Raw genomic sequence first — 19,555 nt, 5'->3', positions numbered from 1 at the left:
AATGTGTACCTTAGCAGATGTGGGGCGTTCTTGAGGGTTTTCATTTAAACACTTTTTAATCAATAATTCAACTTCTGGCCATGCAGCACAGTTGTAATCTTTGACTGGATCTAAAACAAAAATAGAGAAGATGCAAATAATAATATGAATTATATTTAAAGGGTTATGATCAATAAACACTGCATGTCATGTGATCTGCATGTTATAGAAAGAGTAACCGAGAAGACTGATATGTACTGTAGATATGCAGGAAAAGATTCAGAACAACGTGAAACTAATCAAATGAAATGTGTTTACAAAACACAATGTGTTTACAAAATGCATGCGTTGACAGCTTTGCAATCAGGTACATCTCCTCTTCTCAGCTATTCTGATGCGTTTGAAAACTTGCGGTACTGCCACATGTAAACGCACCCTCAAGTTTTACTAAATAGGTTCCTATATAGCAACATAGGAAATTATGACGCAAGTTTAAACACAGCAAATGTGTAGCCACCTCACACTTCCAAACATATCCGTCTTAATGAAACGCTGGTGCCCGTGGATCCATGCTGAAGTTTATGGCATATCAAATCAAGTTTTCCAACAATGAAAACTATGAATACATATTAGACTATGACGAAGGCTTGTTAGCCGAAATGCCTACGTCATTCTTGGCATTTCTCGGATACATGTACTATGTATTCTGACGTTTTGCAGTTACGTCTGTGTCTGCTGGTTCGTCCCGGGATCTTTGGAAAACTTATATAGGAACCTGCTCTGCATCTTCTCTACTATAACATGATTATGTTGCTGTAGATTACAGATATCAGTTGGTGGCAAGTTTCCATTTAAAGAATCAGAGAAAAATTAGAGTGGATCTGTGCATACAATTTTAGAAGCTTTTTAGACCCATTAACCACAAGTACAACACAAGTGGATGGCCTCACAAAAAGTAGGCAAGGTCTAATTTGAGTAAAATGCAAGCCACTCTCGTGCCAGTTATATCCTGCAGCATCAGACACTTTAATATATCTAGCACAGTTTAAGCTTCCTCCGCCTGACTTAGGACTGTCTAAACCTTTGAAGCATTTATAATATATATATTATATATTTATAGTAAACTTTGTAAAATATAATATTTCATTATATAAAAAAGCTGCAATGCCTTTTCCTTCTCCTACTTTCTCTTGCGGAGAGCAGTGTATTTTAGGTCATACACAGCACAGATTGTTACTTATTTATGAGCTGTCATTGGGGTTTGTGTAAATCAGATATCAATTCCAAACTGCGCAGACCCTTGTGCCTATGGAGCTCTGAAGGTACAGAGAATAGTTCCAAGAATAGTGAAGTACAAGGTTTTGCCTGTTTACATTCCATCCATATCACTCTGTGATTAAACTCATTCATTTTCTCTGAAATTTCTACTCTTAGACACTTCTCTATAAATAATATTTCTACACGGAAGGAAAGCTGGTAACCCTTAATTACTGGCGAAGGATCGATTCGGATGAAGTGGAATTCGAACCAAATTTCAGGAAAGATTTAGTCGCAAATGTGAATTTCTTGTCCTTTAGTGTAAACAAAGTTTTTCCTAAAACAGTGACTAACAAGTAGATGAACATGTAAATGATAAGCCAGGGAACACAAGTTTATAAGTGTCGATAGCCAATCAGCAGCTAACCACCCCAAGTGATGTTGCAAGCTGTCAACAGCCACTATAAAAGCCTGATACCTTGTAATCTCAGTCATTAGCTTACTGATAGTTTTGAAGCACATAGTATTGGTTGTGACCGAAGATTAGACAGGCTTTTCTTCCCTGCTGATGCCTGAGGGGTCTATATAACCTCAAGACATTAGCCAGCAAGTTAAAGCTTGGGCGCGAATGGGTCTTTCAAATGGACAATGACCCAAATCATACTACCAAACTGGTTACAAAATAGCTTATAGCAAATTTACCATCAAAATCAAGCATCATAAACCAGGGAAACTCACTCACTTTAACTCAGGGGTCTGGTAACGCCATCAGAGCACACTGGAGCCTCTCAGTTCTGTAGCTTCAAACAATGTTATAAAAGAAAAAGTGTTTTGTGATGCACACTATCCCCTATAGGAGCTGCCAAACAGTCACAGATGGATCCCACATCTAGCAATTAGTAAAAATAAAACAGTCTGACCGGAGCTCCTTGTGTGTCCTTTTATATATCCTTTGATTAATCGACGATTTCACTCCTTTCCCAACTATGTTCCAAATTCTTCAGTACACTTCCACACAAACGGTATTTGGATGGGAATAGATCGCTATTCAGACAGTTTTAAGCTGCGTTTTCTTGCATCCTGTAGCCAAATAGTATACAGCTACTATAGAAGAGATTAAGCAGCAGATAGGGTAGTATGTTCAAATATATGGAATTTATTTTATTAAAACATACTCACAAAATAGAATAAAATCATGTGCATATAAAAATCCACCATGTGGACGCCAGACTCGCTAGTTCGCCCGACCCAGGGTTTCGCTACCACGGCTTCTTTCGGGGCGTTGCTGGCTAGTAACCTCTCAATCTTTTTATACCTTACAATAGCACATAGTAATTTTGCTATGTGTAAGGTATAAAAAGATTGAGAGGTTACTAGCCAGCAACGCCCCGGAAGAAGCCGTGGTAGCGAAACCCTGGGTCGGGCGAACTAGCGAGTCTGGCGTCCACATGGTGGATTTTTATATGCACATGATTTTATTCTATTTTGTGAGTATGTTTTAATAAAATAAACTCCATATATTTGAACATACTACCCTATCTGCTGCTTAATCTCTTCTATAGTAGCTGTATACTATTTGGCTACAGGATGCAAGAAAACGCAGCTTAAAACTGTCTGAATAGCGATCTATTCCCATCCAAATACCGTTTGTGTGGAAGTGTACTGAAGAATTTGGAACATAGTTGGGAAAGGAGTGAAATCGTCGATTAATCAAAGGATATATAAAAGGACACACAAGGAGCTCCGGTCAGACTGTTTTAATGTTACAATGGTATCTAATGGTAGCAGGAGATGCTAAGGCAGGAGAGACCTACTTATTGTAAAATCCTGTGAAGCTACAGGACTGAGATGCTATGAAAACCCCACCAGAGACCTTCAGGCTCGTTTCCATAATTGTAAAAGTTGATTATAGAATGAAGGAGGCATTGGATGACAAATATAAGAACATAACCAAAGTCATTGTACCTGGATATAGGAGTAAGTGTCCCTGGTTTATCATGCTTCTTTTGACTTTATATTTTTTTTTGTTTAAGATAACAAACTAAATGTTTTGGAGATGCCATTGCAAAGCCAATAGGATCTCAATCCTATTGGCTTTGAAGGTGCAAAGTTGTCTGGAGGAATGGGCCCAAATTCCTACAAACTATTGTGATGAGTCTGATGTGCATAGGGCATGTCCATAATTGCTGTTCCAAAAATGGATGAATTGTATTAATGATAGCTACACAGAAATATCTCCATAAAAACAATTATCCAAAACATACCAGGCAATTTTCCATGAATAGCCAATTCATCAAATTCATTTGGAAACTTCAAACCTTCAATCATCCTAGCTCCAGCTGTCAGAATATCATACAACAATAGTCCAAATGAATAGACATCAGCCTGCTGGTTGTAAATGACATTTCCTCTTGCAACCTCAGGTGCTCTAAATCCTAATTCAATAAAACAAAAATGAAATTTATGGGTCAGCTTCTAATAACACAAAAGTCTATGTGACAGGGAACTATTTACAAAACATATTGTAAAAGACTATATAATATGACCTTAATTGTTTGAATAGTACAGAATATGTGGCAGATACCATTTATACATCAAATTTTAAATAGAACCTGTCACCAACAAACTTTTTTATGATTTTCACGTTTCCATATGTGCTTTTGTCATGTAGGTGGGATGTGTAGACAGAGCCAAATCTAGCCTATTTACTGCCCTCCGATGATGTTACCTCACTCACTAGTAGTCATTCAATGACACAGACATCAGTGAGATCTAGCATCCGGCGCCTTACAGGTGATGATCTGCTCCATCAGGAAGAGGACTTCTTTGCGATTTCTCACAGCCACCATTTATCTGAATTCACAGTCAACTGTCTTCACCTCCTTGCAGCACAACTCCACACGGTGACCTAATAAAACCAGAAACGACGAATTCCATCTCCTCAGTGATGTCAACCCACCCCTGCAAGCATTGCCTGCGCTTGCGCAGTGAGCTGTATCTTGTTGACATGAGCAGTGAGAGCCTCGTCTCCAGCGAGATACTGCGTGTGGGCTCACGTGATCCAGGAGTAGATATTTTTTTAATTTGAATCCCAACCCTTGGGACTTCAGGGGGATGTTGGCAGGGAGCCGGGTATTTTAGTACAGTGCCTATAGTATCTGATCTACACATGCCACCAACATGACAAAAGCACATAAGCTTTTGTCATATTATGGGCTTTTGGAACATGTGATAACCACATGGCGGCAGGTTCCCTTTAAGACTTTATAAGTGATTTTTCCATTACAGGCAGTCCCCGGGTTACGTACAAATTTCTGCAGTATTGTTGTTAAGTAAAAATTTTATGCAAGTCGGATTGTAACCCCAGCCAGAAATTTTTTGGTCAACTGGATTTGTCATAAGAACCAGGATTAACAATAAAACTTAATTGCAGACACCTTACAACTGAACAATGTAGCCTAGGGCTAAAGTACGGTAAATTACCAACATCCAGAGGGCCGTTTATAACTAGGGGTGGTCTGTAAGTCGGGTGTTCTTAAGTAGGGGACCACCTGCAATCTATACACTGTTTAGCATCACATCAGCGGTGAGAACAGACCAGAAATATTCAATTTATAGGGACCTGATGCAAGCAGCAGACATTTTTATTCGTTATAGGGCTCCTCTGGTTTATGGAAACACAGCTGTATAATCCCCTTCATAAAAATAATTCTAACCAAATTGATGCTATGTGCAGGAACAGTTTGGAATGAGATTTTTTATAAAACTGTGCAACACCCCTGCCAATGCATAGGCAAGGTGGTTATAATAATTCTTTATTTATATAGCGCCTACAGAGTTGCAAAAAGCTCCCTCTCCTTGTCAGGATCTATCTGGTGAGCCTGCGCAACTCATTCAGAAGCTACTGCTAGGAGAATTTATTGATTGCAGCTGTAGCCACTGCCTGGTAAGGCAAGAGTTATCACAGACAGTTAGACAAACCGTTATTTTTAATATTTGAAGATTCACTAAGGACTCGTTATGTTCCACAGGACTGGTGCATAGCAAATGTGGTACCAATATACAAAAAAGGATCAAAAAGTGGTCCTGGAAACTACAAACCTGTGAGTCTAACTTCTGTTGTGTGGAAAATATTTGAGGGGTTTGTTAGAGATGCTATCCTGGAGTATCCCACTGTACATAACCTTATAACCCAGCGTCAGCATGGGTTTATGAGAAAAATCGGTCCTGTCAGACTGGATCCGGGGGATTCTGTGGATGTTGTATATCTGGACTTTTCAAAGGCATTTGACAGTGCCGCATAAAAGGTTGGTTCATAAAATGAGACTGCTGGGACTAGGGGATAATCTGTGTATTTGGGTAATTGGCTTAGGGATAGAAAACAGAGGGTCGTCATTAATGGCACATTCTCAGATTGGGTTGACGTTACCAGTGGAATGCCACAGGGGTCAGTATTGGGGCCACTTCTTTTTAATATTTTTATTAATGACCTTATAGTGGGTTTACTACTAGAGGATAGTTTAGCATTACAGAGGGATTTGTGGAAACTTGAGGAGTGGGCAGAGAAATGGTTGATGAGGTTTACTGTAGCTAAATGTAACAGTCAATTACATGGTAAAACTAGAGATGAAAAAGACTTGGGGGTATTGGTGGATGGTAAATTTAATTTTAGTGACCAAAGCCAGGAGGCTGCTGCTAAAGCAAATACAATTATGGGATGTATCAAGAGAGGAATAGATTCTCATGATAAAGACATAGAGTTGCCCTTATACAAATCAGTGGTCAGACCCCACATAGTGTATAAAAAGGACATAGTAGAACAGGAAGGGGTGCGGAGGAGAGCAAACACGATTATTAGGGGAATGGGGGGACTAGAATACAATGACAGATTACAAAATATGGGATTATTCAGTTTAGAAAAAAAAAACTGAGGGGAGACCTCATTACAATGTACAAATACCTGAACAGGCAATACAAGGATCTCTCCAAAGATCTTTTTATACCTAGGCCTGTGACCAGGACAAGGGGGCATCCTCTACCCGTAGAGGAGAGATGGTTCTACTGTCAACATAGACAGAGGTTCTTTACTGTGAGAGCAATGAGACTATGGAACTCTCTGCCCCAAATGGTTGTTATGGTGGACTCTATGTACATGTTCAAGAGAAGCCTGGATGACTTTCTGGAGAGAAAAAATATCACAGGTTATGGGGAAAAAACATTTATTGAATTCCTAAAGGCTGGACTTGATGGACTTGCGTCTTTTTCCAGCCTTATATACTATGATACTGTGAGATTTTACTGTCCAATGATGTTCTTGAAAAGCAAGCTTGAAGCTGATTGGAGAAGTGATACCACCTGACCAAGGGAGTATATAAACCCCTGGTGGGCAGGAGCACATGGTCTTAGTCTGAGGACAATGTCTTAGGCTGCAGAGAGCAGTAAGGAGAGAACCAGACCTCATGGTCATAGCAAGTGTCCTAATACCAGGAACCACAGGTGCCCCAGGCCAGTGCCTAGTATCTAAGACAAGTCAGGAGACTTAAGCCCAGAGCCGAGATCCACCACCTGGACTCCGTTCAATCTCTAACAGCCCAGCCTGCATCTACTATCAGGCGGCGTATAACCTTCCTGCAAACCAGCTCTCTATGACTCTTCCAGCTTGTCAAATCTGCTGCTGAAATCTACTGTTACCGTTTGGCCGTTTCCTGCTGTTGAATAAAGAACTGTAAGTTGATTTGCACAACGTTGCCTCCGTCTGATCCCTGGTTAAGGCTGCTTACCACCACGGGCTTCCCCGTCCATCACCCAGGGATTCATCCTACATACACCTCAGTGGTTGCCCCAGGGAGAAACCATTGCATCAGCCTCTCCCTCCATATTTCTTGCACAAACCACCTGCTGGAGACCTGCCAGGTTGTAGGTCAGCCCTCCAGTCCCCATACCAAGAACCATGATGACAGCATGCTCAAGGCCGCACTAGACAGCCACTCTGGTATTCTGGGCTCCGGTTGCCTCCAGGCCACAAGAAAAGGCTAAGCCCCTAGGTGGGGGATGTTGCAACTGTGTTTCATGTGTTACAAATAAATATTCAGTATTTGTTTATAAAGGAACTACCGCAAATAAAAAATATTCCAGTCTTTATAGTTCCCTTAACGCCGAAGCCACTTTTCACCTTCCTGACACGTCCCATTTTTTCAAATCTGCCCTGTGTAACTATAAGTGGTTATAACTTCGGAACGTGATTTTAAAATAGTTTTCTCGTGACACTTTGTACTTCATGTTAGTTGAAAAATTTTGGTGGTATGTTTTGCATTCATTTATGAGAAAATCAGATATTTGGTGAAAATTTGGAAAAATTCTTGATTTTCGAACTTCAAAAATGTTCTACTTTTTCCATACATAGTCAAAACCGCAAAAATACTTAACAACTAACATTCACCGAATGTCTATTTTATGTGGACATGTTTTTTTATGCATACTCTTATTTTTGTAGGATGTTATGGGGCTTTGAACGTTAGGTGCGATTTTTCACATTTTCATAAAAACCGCAAAATCCTGCTATTGAGGGACCTGCTCAGGTTTCAAATCACTTTGAGAGACCTAAATAAAAGTAAAACCCCATAAATTACCGCAGCATAGAAACTACACCCCCCAACGTACGTAAAATAACTTTTATGAAGTTTGTTAACCCTTTAATTGTTTTACAGGGGTTAAAACAAAATCGGATGTAATTTTGAAAGTCAATTTTTTTTGGCTAAATGAATGTGTTTTTCAAAAAATGTACAAATTCTCAGTGGATAAAATACCAAAACACTCCAAAAAATGTAATACCCAATCCCCCCCGCGTATAAAAATACCCCATATGTGGTGGTAACCTGCTGTATGGGCACACGCCAGGGCATTGAAGGGAAGCTGCGCCATTCAGAGCAGATTATGCATTGTCACTTTTTATTGGCTATACAATCTTTATTTTTTTGGCAATTTGGACATATAAGGGCTTATTTTTTGCGACATGAGATGCAGTTTACAAATACTTCATTTTAGTGGGTCAGTATCTTATTGATGAGATTTTATTAACACTTGAATGTATGGGTGAAAAGAAAATTATCAATATTGGTTTACTTTCTTTTGGTATTTTTTGGGGGTCGTACACCGTACACTAAAAATACAATATTATCTTTATTCTACAGATCACTACGATTGAGGTTATATAGCTTTTCATTTATTTTTACAATTTTACTGGATAAAAACTAATACAGGCAGTCCCCGGGTTACATACAAGATAGGGTCTGTAGGTTTCTTCTTAAGTTGAATTTGTATGTATGTCAGAACTGTATATTTTATCATTGTAATCCCAGCCAGAACTTTTTTGGTCTCTGTGACAATTGGATTTTAAAAATGTTGGGTTGTCATAAGAATCAGGATTAACAATAAAGCTTCATTACAGACACATTTGATAATTGTTACAGCTGATCATTGTAGCCTAGGACTAAAGTACAATAAATTAACAATATACAGTGGTCCGTTTGTAACTAGGGGTCGTATGTAAGTCGAGTGTTCTTAAGTAGGGGACCGCCTGTATAGAGGAAATCTCATTTGTTTTTGCATCACCATCTTTTCGGAGACGTAACATTAATATTTTTTGGTTGACAGAGCTAGTTTAGGGCTTATTTTTTACGTGTCGAGTTGTTCTTTTCAGTGGTACCATTTTGGCGCACATAACTTTTTAGAACATTTTTGGGTAGAGATTTTATGAAAAATTTACATTTTTGGCGTGTTTTTCGGGTTTTGTTTTTACGGCGTTCACCGAGCGGGTCCAATAATGTTTCTGAGTTAATGTACGGATTGTTATGGACGCGGCGATACCAAATATGTGGGTTTTTTTGTGTTTTTTTCACTTTATTGCATGTGTATAGGGAATATTTGTGTTTAGGGGACTTTAACTTTATTTAATTAATTCTTTTTATTAAAAAATGTTTTTATGTAATGTTTTAAACTTTTTTTTATTTACTTTTACAGGTTAGCTTGAACAAGCGATCCACTGATCGCTTGTTCAAGCTATTCTTCACCTTACACAGTGTAATACCGATGTATGCTGCGCATGCTCAGTGTGTTACAGCCGGGTCTTGCCAGAAGGCAGGACCCGGCTCCCCGGAAGATCGTGCAGCCCCGGGCACTGGCAGTCTCGGGGCTGCGATAGGGGCAGCGGCGCAGCAAGCGCTGCGGGGGGGGTCCTATTCACTTTAAATGCCCCTAACACGCCGCAGTCAGAGTGACTGCGGCGTGTTAGGGGTTAACACCCGCGATCGCAGAGATCTCCGATCACGGGTGTCAGAGGCAGGTGTCGGCTATAATATATAGCTGACACCCACAGCTTTTGGCCCTGGCTCCGTTCAGGAGCCGGGGCCAGAAGTTTGACGTAATAGTACTGCATTCTGCGGGAAAGCACCTCCCGCCATGCAGTACTATTACGTCAAATGTCGGGAAGGGGTTAAATTTAGTTTTAGCAAAGCTTGTACAAGACAGCAAACTCTATTACCTGGGGTACCTTCTGATGTTTTGATCCCCATTCTGCAACAGTATTGAGCAATTCCGTAGTCAGCAATCTTAGCAATAACTTCAGAGTTTGGATATAAACTAAACAGCAAAACATTGTGAGGTTTTAAGTCCCGGTAGATAATCATTGATGAATGAAGGTACCTATTCCAAAACAAAAAATTAAGTATAACTATATGAAACCTATTATAAACACAAATCATGCAATAATAGTCAATAGATGCAAGACTATAGATGTGAAGTAGATCTGATGGTAGATTCCTCCTTCCTGCCTCTGTCCTAATCTGTTATTTAATAATCCTGGGACATAACCTAACTTGTTAAAAACATTATTTTAGTAATATGTAAATTAACTGCAGTGGCTACTGGGGCATGTAGTATCCTGGTCGGGCACTGGGAGCTAAGGCTAGTACACTCCCCAGTAGCCTCTGCAGTTTATTTACATATTACTTAAATAAAGTTTTTTAACAAGATTATTAATTTTTTAGGGCTTAGGCAGGTAGGAGAAATCTACCATCAGATCTACTTCTAGATTTCTCATGGTAGATTTCCTTTAAATAAGACACTGTAGCCAAAAAAAAAAACCCCAAAAATCACATACAGCACAATGCAACATTACAATCAATATTTCTACAAGCCTACATGCACATAACATATTGTTTAACTAGTCCACAGCAAATCACTTGGTCAGCTCACCTGAGATTGAGATGTAGCCAATTAGTCAAGTGGATTGATCTAGCACAGTTTCTCTTTCTTTTATGGACTACAACTAGATGAACATGGTAAGCTAGGTCAAACATACGAAAATCCACGTGTAGTACAAACACAAAATCTTTATTGCAATCTTCTCCAATACATACAGTTTATTTAAAATTGACACAAGGTGATAAGAAGAGTCAAGGCAATGGAATACGTGTTTCTGATCAGCTATTTATCCTAATTCATGGCTTTTTGACTTGTTTAAGCAAATAAGCTGTCAGCAATCCCAGAACATAATCCACTAAACATTACATATATTCCAATAATAAAATGAAAACAGAACATCACCACTATAGAGAAACTTCATGTTTTTACTAATACAGGCAGTCCCCGGGTTACATACAAGATAGGGTCTGTAGGTTTGTTCTTAAGTTGAGTTTGTATGTAAGTCGGAACTGTATATTTTATCATTGTAATCCCAGCCAGAACTTTTTTGGCCTCTGTGACAATTGGATTTTAATAATGTTGGATTGTCATAAGAATCAGGATTAACAATAAATCTTCATTACAGACACCTGTGATAACTGTTATGGCTGATTATTGTAGCCTAGGACTAAAGTACAGTAACTTACCAACATCCAGAGGTCCGTTTGTAACTAGGGGTCGTATGTAAGTCGAGTGTTCTTAAGTAGGGGACTGCCTGTATGTGTATTATATTATACACTTATGAACACTAACCCTAAAACTGACATATAACGTCCAATCTCTTATTTAATACTATAGTTATCAGAGTTTCTAAACTAATATTTTCAAAAAAATATCCAATAGGTTTCTCGATTAAACAGCGTTTTCTTTCAGTCTCCTCCACGTAGTGGTTTGACAACCTTTTCTAAACCCATGCAGGAAAAAGATCTACAGTCATGAACCGATTGAAAATGTTTTGAGGCCATAGAGATATTACCGTATATACTCGATTATAAGCCAACCCAAGTATAAGCCGAGGCCCCTAATTTTACCACCAAAACTGGGAAAACCTATTGACTCGAGTACAAGCCGAGGGTGGAAAAAGCATTGGTCACAGCCTCCCAGTATACAGCCTGTCAGCCCCCTTGAAGTATACAGCCTGTCAGCCCCCTTGAAGTATACAGCCTCCAGCCCCCTTAAGTATACAGCCTCCAGCCCCCTTAAGTATACAGCCTCCAGCCCCCTTAAGTATACAGCCTCCAGCCCCCTTAAGTTTACAGCCTCCAGCCCCCTTAAGTTTACAGCCTCCAGCCCCCTTATGTATACAGCCTCCAGCCCCCTTATGTATACAGCCTCCAGCCCCCTTATGTATACAGCCTCCAGCCCCCTTATGTATACAGCCTCCAGCCCCCTTATGTATACAGCCTCCAGCCCCCTTATGTATACAGCCTCCAGCCCCCTTAAGTATACCGCCTCCAGCCCCCTTAAGTATACAGCCTCCAGCCCCCTTAAGTATACAGCCTCCAGCCCCCTTAAGTTTACAGCCTCCAGCCCCCTTAAGTTTACAGCCTCCAGCCCCCTTATGTATACAGCCTCCAGCCCCCTTATGTATACAGCCTCCAGCCCCCTTATGTATACAGCCTCCAGCCCCCTTATGTATACAGCCTCCAGCCCCCTTATGTATACAGCCTCCAGCCCCCTTAAGTATACAGCCTCCAGCCCCCTTAAGTATACAGCCTCCAGCCCCCTTATGTATACAGCCTCCAGCCCCGTTATGTATACAGCCTCCAGCCCCCTTATGTATACAGCCTCCAGCCCCGTTATGTATACAGCCTCCAGCCCCGTTATGTATACAGCCTCCAGCCCCGTTATGTATACAGCCTCCAGCCCCGTTATGTATACAGCCTCCAGCCCCCTTATATATACAGCCTCCATCCCCGTTATGTATACAGCCTCCAGCCCCATTATGTATACAGCCTCCAGCCCCCTTATGTATACAGCCTCCAGCCCCCTTAGCCAAGCACATAAAAAAAAAAACCTTTCATACTCACCTACAGACGGCTTCCTGATGCTCCATTCCGCGTGGCTGGTCTTCGGTCTGTGGTCTTCTCTGTGTTGTATCAGCCGGCAGACACGCGTCCACGCGATCTGCCAGCTGGTGCACAATAGCACGTGACGGTGTCGCCGCTGATGACATCATCAGCGGCGACACCGTCGCGCGATATTGTGCGCCAGCCGGAAGATCGCGTTGACGCGTGTCTGTCGGCTGATACAACACAGAGAAGAATGGAGACCGAAGACCAGCTGCGGGGAAGACAGAAGAGGAGCTGCTGAACATCGGGAGCCACGCGGACCATCGGGCCTCCGGAGGGTGAGTATGGAAGTTTGTTTTACTCGTGTATAAGCAGATGGGAGGTTTTTCAGCACATTTTTTGTGCTGAAAAACTCGGCTTATACACGAGTATATACGGTAACTGCTTTATTTATTTAGAACTTCTTTATTTTTTGTGTCTGAAAGAAGACGTCTAATACATACTTTAAGAGAGCCACAAGTACAGCTTACATATTGTAGTCTACAAACTCTACTTGTTATAATGTACAATACATAGGTGGTGTTGCAGTTTATATACTGTTTCACACTACCCTGGTTTCCCCAAAAATAAGACAGTGTCTTATATTAATTAATATAAACAGAGAGTCTGGGTCCCCTTAGAAATAACATGGGGGTCATGGTGGAAGGAGATGAGGAAAGGGCCAATCTACTGAATGTCGCCTTCTCAACTGTCTTTACCCAGGAAAATCCCCTGGTGGAAAACACAATGAGGAATTATGTAAATTATTTTTGGAATGTCAACAGTTTAACCCAGGAAGAGGTACGGCGCCGCCTCGCAACCACTAAGATAGATAAATCACCGGGGCCAGATGGCATACACCCCCGGGTTCTGCATGAATTATGTGCGGTGATAGACAGACCGTTATTTTTAATATTTGAAGATTCACTGAGGACTGGTTATGTTCCACAGGACTGGCGCATAGCAAATGTGGTGCCAATATACAAAAAAGGATCAAATAGCGATCCTGGAAACTACAGACCCGTGAGTCTAACTGCTGTGGTGGGGAAAATATTTGAGGGGTTTGTTAGAGATGCTATCCTGGAGTATCTCACTGTGCACAACCTTATAACCCAGCGTCAGCATGGGTTTATGAGAGATCGGTCCTGTCAGACTAATCTGATTGGTTTCTATGAGGAGGTAAGTTCAAGACTGGATCTGGGAGACGCTGTGGATGTTGTATATCTGGACTTTTCAAAGGCATTTGACACCGTGCCACATAAAAGGTTGGTATATAAAATAAGACTGCTGGGAATAGGAGAAAATCTGTGTATTTGGGTAAGTAATTGGCTTAGTGATAGAAAACAGAAGGTGGTCATTAATAGCACATTCTCAGATTGGGTTGATGTTACCAGTGGAGTGCCACAGGGGTCAGTATTGGGGCCACTTCTTTTTAATATTTTTATTAATGACCTTGTAGTGGGTTTACACAGTCAAGTTTCAATATTTGCAGATGATATTAAGCTGTGTAAAGTAATAAATACTGAGGTCGATAGTTTAGCATTACAGAGGGATTTGTGGAAGCTTGAGGAGTGGGCAGAGAAACGTAGATAAATGTAAAGTTATGCACTTGGGCCATGGAACCAAAAAGTATAATTATGTTCTAAACGGTCAATTACTTAGTAAAACTGGAGCTGAAAAGGACTTGGGGGTATTGGTGGATGGTAAACTTAATTTTAGTGACCAGAGCCAGGCGGCTGCTGCTAAAGCAAATAAAATTATGGGATGTATCAAGAGATGAATAGATTCTCATGATAAAGACATAGTTTTGCCCTTATACAAATCCCTGGTCAGACCACACTTGGAATATTGTGTACAGTTTTGGGCACCAGTGTATAAAAAGGATATAGTAGAGCTGGAACGGGTGCAGAGGAGAGCAACCAGGATTATTAGGGGAATGGAGGGATTAGAATACACTGACAGATTAAAAAATTTGGGATTATTCCGTTTAGAAAAAAAGACGACTGAGGGGAGACCTCATTACAATGTACAAATACCTGAACGGACAGTACAAGGATCTCTCCAAAGATCTTTTTATACCTAGGCCTGTGACCAGGACAAGGGGGCATCCTCTATGCCTAGAGGAGAGGCGATTCTACCATAGCCATAGACAAAGGTTCTTTACTGTACGAGCAGTGAGACTATGGAACTCTCTGCCGCAGGAGGTTGTTATGACGGATTCTATGTACTTGTTCAAGAGAGGCCTGGATACCTTTCTGGAGAGAAAAAATATCACGGGTTATGGGGATAAAACATTTATTTAATTCTTAAAGGTTGGACTTGATGGACTTGCGTCTTTTTCCAGCCTTATATACTATGATACTATGAATTTTTGCTCCTAAAGAGGCTCTAGGTCTTAATTTCAGGGGATGTCTTATTTTTCCATGCACAAGAATTTATATTCATTGGTGAACAAAAAAATCTACTTCTAAAACAACTGTTATAACTATCCAAACTTTGAATTATTGGAATATTTTGCCCCAATCTCTCATGTTTAGCACTTTCCTTAAATGACCACTTCATGTCCATGTAGCTGCTTGTAGGGTATTTGTCCTGCAACAGTCAGTGATATTCAGCAATTATTCACCCACGTCAAAACCTATAAAAGATCTACTAATACTAATGTACAGCATGTGGGGAGCTTCTGCAATGACTGCCACTATGTCTTATTTTCAGGGGAGGTCTTATATTTATAAGACTGAACAAAATTGTACTAGGTCTTATTTTAGGGGGATGTCCTATTTTAGGGGAAACAGGGTATATTGTTGTCCTGTACTGGTAGATTCAAAGCATTTAGATGGAGACGCATGGTCACAGCAAATACATTTCCTATGGCCACATTTAAATAAACATTTAGTAGATAACAAGGTATTTCTGTTGACATTAGGTGAAATGATACTTCCTGAACTCGGTGCCTTTCTTGAAACAAACATGTTTTTTAGAGATATTTTTGAGATATTACCACCGTGAGTAAGAGGTGATTTAAGAATATTATTGACAATGTGATTTTCTTTTTAAAAGTCAATGGCATTTGTACAATTTCATTTCAATCTCACAAATTCGAATTAACTGTAGTAGGCTTCAAATATGGTATAAACTGTAACGCTTCATCACTTTTGAAGTTAATATCAAGAAAGTGAATAACACTGGAATTAAAACCCAAATTGAAATTAAAGGGGTTTTCCCGCAAAAGAAAATGATCAAAATCTCAATCCCCTAGTGATTTTTAAACAATAAAGATTATTTTAAACCCTTACTTTGCAATTTTACTCAGTTTTATAGCTGTTTTATCACTCCCTAGGCTAGTCAGTGTAAAATCCCAGGATGTGGGCAGAGACTCCCGACCACCCAACCCTAAGTCTGGAGTTACACGGTCCTGTCTAGGGGCAACTGAAATTGTGTACACCAGGACTGAAAGAGATAGTTTAGAATTATCCCTGTGAAATGCTGTATTTTTGTTTATAACAGTGAATTAGTTTTGCTATCCTGAGTACATATATGAAACTTGTCTTCGTGGGAATACCCCTTAAGGTACATATCATTGTTGTTAATATAATAGACAAAATCCATGGTTTGCTATTCCGTGCCCTCCTATACCAGTAACAGGTCGTCAATGTAAAAACCATACCACTTAATATTGGATTGTTAGGAAGAAGAAAAAAAAAAATTCTCCCACACAGCCATGTAGATATTGGCCATGGAAGGAGAACATTTCCCCTTTGGCCATCCACACTTCTGCAGGAAAAATTTCCTATCAAATGAAAAATTGTTTTTGGATAGCGAGAATTCCATAGCCAAACCAATGAACTCTTTTACTGCAGGATCATAATTACTGTAAAATGTAAGAAAGTATGTAAGACATTTCGAAGCTGTATTATGATCCAATGAAGGATTCAAATCTACCAAACCAAATGTGAGCCAGCAATATGATTTTATCCAAACATCTATGTTTCGTATCTCAAAAGTACTTTGGGAGTGATCTGACCATCGTTTGAAGGTAATAATCTACCCACTCAATGAGTTTTTCCGTGAGTGACCCTTTTCCTGCTACTATAGGAAGTGGGGACGGGAAAACTATTATTTTTGTTATAGATTAATTCTATGGTGCTGCACAATCAGTAAGGGATTCACATACATTACATTAAGACAAAAACAAATGCAAGTACAAAATAGAAAACTACAGTGATCAAGAGATAAGCGGGAGGAGGAAGCTGCCCGTAAGGGCTCACAATCTATAAGGGGGGGGTAAGTTGGACACAATCTATTCATTGTGCATGACATTAAAGCTTCCAATAAGTCCACAACAAAACACTTGGCGAGCTCACCGGAGATGTAGCCAATTAGTCAAGTAGATTGATCGAGCATGGATTCTACAGTTTTATGAATAAGAATAAAGAGCTTATCCGAACGTGTAGACATTTGCTTTGACTCTTGCTATTCCCTCGTGTTGATTTTTAACAAACCATACGTATTGAAGAGTTAAATAAAGATTGTGCTTTTACTACACAAGGATTTTCGGATCTTTGAGGTGGATTACCGCATTCATATTGTTTAACTGTTGCATATTTGAGGAAATTGGAAAGAAAACAACACAGCTATTTATATTTTTGACCATCAGAGCTGCACCAGATACGATAAGGTCCAGCAGCTCTGCTATACCCATGGAACTGATTGGTGTCCAATAGAAGACACTGATAACTATACATTGCTGATTTAGCACTACTACATGTACAGTTGTTTGAGCAGCAGTAAAGAATGAAGTAATAAATCGCTTAGGTCTGCACTCCAAGTACAATTAAAAATAACATTATGTGAATTCCCAATTTTTAGTTTTACCTTAGACCATCAGCGACATGAAGAGCTATTCTGTGCTGAAGAGTTCGAGTGAGGCTACTACTGTCTTGCTGAAGCAGATGATCAAGAGAACCCTTTGTAGCAAGTTCCATTACTAGCATCCTAGGTCGAACACCAGCTGCAAGTAAACACACTAGGCTTGGATGATGGAGATGACTAAGTACCGTCAGTTCCTGGAAAGTGGTGAATAGAAGCAAAAATGTTCACAAGTCTTATTTTACTAAATCTACAATGTCTTCAAATCAATTCCAAATAAAAAACAGGCAAATATATATTTCAGCACCAATCTATGGTAAAGCATGTATTGCTTTTTCAATCTAGTCACCACCATGAGTTAACATCTCTTATAGCTTACTGTATATACTCAAGTATAAGCTGAGGCACCTCATTTTACAACCAAAAACTGGGAAAACCTATTGACTCAAGTATAAGCCAAGGGTGGGAAATGCATTGGTCACAGCCTCCCAGTATATGGCCAGCAAGCCCCTTGTAGTATATAGCCAGCAACCTGTAGTATAAAGGCAGCATTCACCTGTAGTATATAACCAGCCAGCCCTCTGTAGTATATAGCCAGCCCTATGTAGCATATAGCCAGCTGGCCCCCTGTAGTATATAACCAGCCAATCCCCTTTAGTATATAGCTAGCCCCGTTTAGTAGTCAGCAAGCACCCGGTAGTATATAGCCAGTCCCCTGTAATATATAGCCAGCCCCCCTGTAATATATAGGCAGCCCCCTGTAGTATATAAGCAGCCCCCTGTAGTATATAAGAAGCCCCCTGTAGTATATACCCAGCCCCGTGTAGTATAATGCCTGCCAGCCCCCTTTAGTATATAGCCAGACTTGTGTAGTATATAGCCAACCCCCTTTAGTATATAGCCAGCCCCCTTTAGTATATAGCCAGCCCCCTTTAGTATATAGCCAGCCAGCCCCCTTTAGTAAATAGCCAGCCAGCCCCCTTTAGTAAATAGACAGCCCAGTGTATTACAATGCGAGCCATCCCCCTTTAGTGTATTGCCAGCCATATAGTTATGATGTCAGCCGACGCTGATATCATAGCGTGCGTCGGCCAGATATATAGCCAGCCCCATGTAGTATATAGCCAGCCCCCTTTATTATATGGCCACCCCCTTTAAGTATATAGCTAGACCCCAGTTTGCCCAGCACAAAAAAAAAAAAAAAAAACGAAGTACTCACCTTTTCCGATGGCCCAGTCATGTGCACGGACCTGCCAACGGAAGAAGAGGAAACCTGGGGGGGTGCCGTAAAGGTGAGTTTTGACGTAATTTTTTTTAATTGACTCCAGGATAAGCCGAATATGAGTCTTTCAGCACATACTCGGCTTATACTAGAGTATATAATTCTTGGTTAATTAAGAGAATGTGATGCGGATGTTTGGTAAACAGATATCCGACCCCTTATATCCGACTCCCTGTGAAGTGTCATTTAAGGGTCTCAGTGTAGAAGGGGTTGTATTTTTTTTATTTAGATTAAGTAAGAGAAATTATATGTGCAAAGAAAAGCCGGTTAAAAGAAATTTTACTCTATTTGATAAGTAAAATACTTCATTAGCAACTGTGTGCCAAGTGATATGGCAGTGAAAATGTATTGGCACAGATGAGCATTAAATGCATTTACGGATATGCTTCATGTTCTTTGCATCTTACAGACTTGATTCTATATTCCTACACATTGGTTGACATGTTCCACTACAGCAGTGTGAGGAGAAAACATGCTGCATTCCTACATAAACACATGTGGAGTGTACCACATTTATAACTGGTTGTAGACACTTTGCAAACATGGGTGATTGACTCACTCGACTAGGTTGCTTTAAACAAAGTCCATAGCATATGTTCTGCTGGAGAGGTGGAGGGGTGAGGTCTATATTCTGATGTCAGTCACTTGGTTGGAGATCCTTACCTGTCGTAAAAGTCTTGGGGAAGTATGTTTGTTGAAAATTTTTACTGCTACATCTTTGCCTCTATATAGAGCTCTATAGACTGAGCCAAAGCCTCCATCACCTGAAATATAAATGTATATATTATAAAGTATTTGAAATCCTGTATTATCACAGTTCACAGTTAAATAGAATTAAGAACAGAGTTAAGGGTATAAAGATCTAGAAAAGTTTTAT

The 19,555-nt window shown here is 40.1% G+C and overlaps 1 protein-coding gene across 5 annotated transcripts in view; it reads right to left on the bottom strand.

The window, feature by feature from the left end:
• Positions 1–19,555, bottom strand: part of LRRK2 (leucine rich repeat kinase 2) — a 129,531-nt gene that overhangs the window by 19,389 nt on the left and 90,587 nt on the right. For all 5 annotated transcript variants that reach the window (XM_072147129.1, XM_072147130.1, XM_072147127.1 and 2 more), the window contains exons 40-44: positions 19,342–19,442; positions 17,403–17,593; positions 9,776–9,936; positions 3,501–3,671; positions 10–110 (exon numbers count right to left, since the gene is read on the bottom strand). In XM_072147129.1, the coding sequence (XP_072003230.1) occupies positions 10–110; positions 3,501–3,671; positions 9,776–9,936; positions 17,403–17,593; positions 19,342–19,442 (725 nt within the window). The remainder of the gene's footprint in view (positions 1–9; positions 111–3,500; positions 3,672–9,775; positions 9,937–17,402; positions 17,594–19,341; positions 19,443–19,555) is intronic.

The sequence above is a fragment of the Engystomops pustulosus genome, chromosome 4, assembly GCF_040894005.1.
Source record: "Engystomops pustulosus chromosome 4, aEngPut4.maternal, whole genome shotgun sequence".
Lineage (NCBI taxonomy): Eukaryota > Metazoa > Chordata > Amphibia > Anura > Leptodactylidae > Engystomops > Engystomops pustulosus.
The sequence above is the reverse complement of the archived record's forward strand: the minus strand, read 5'-3'. Positions and strand labels throughout refer to the sequence as shown.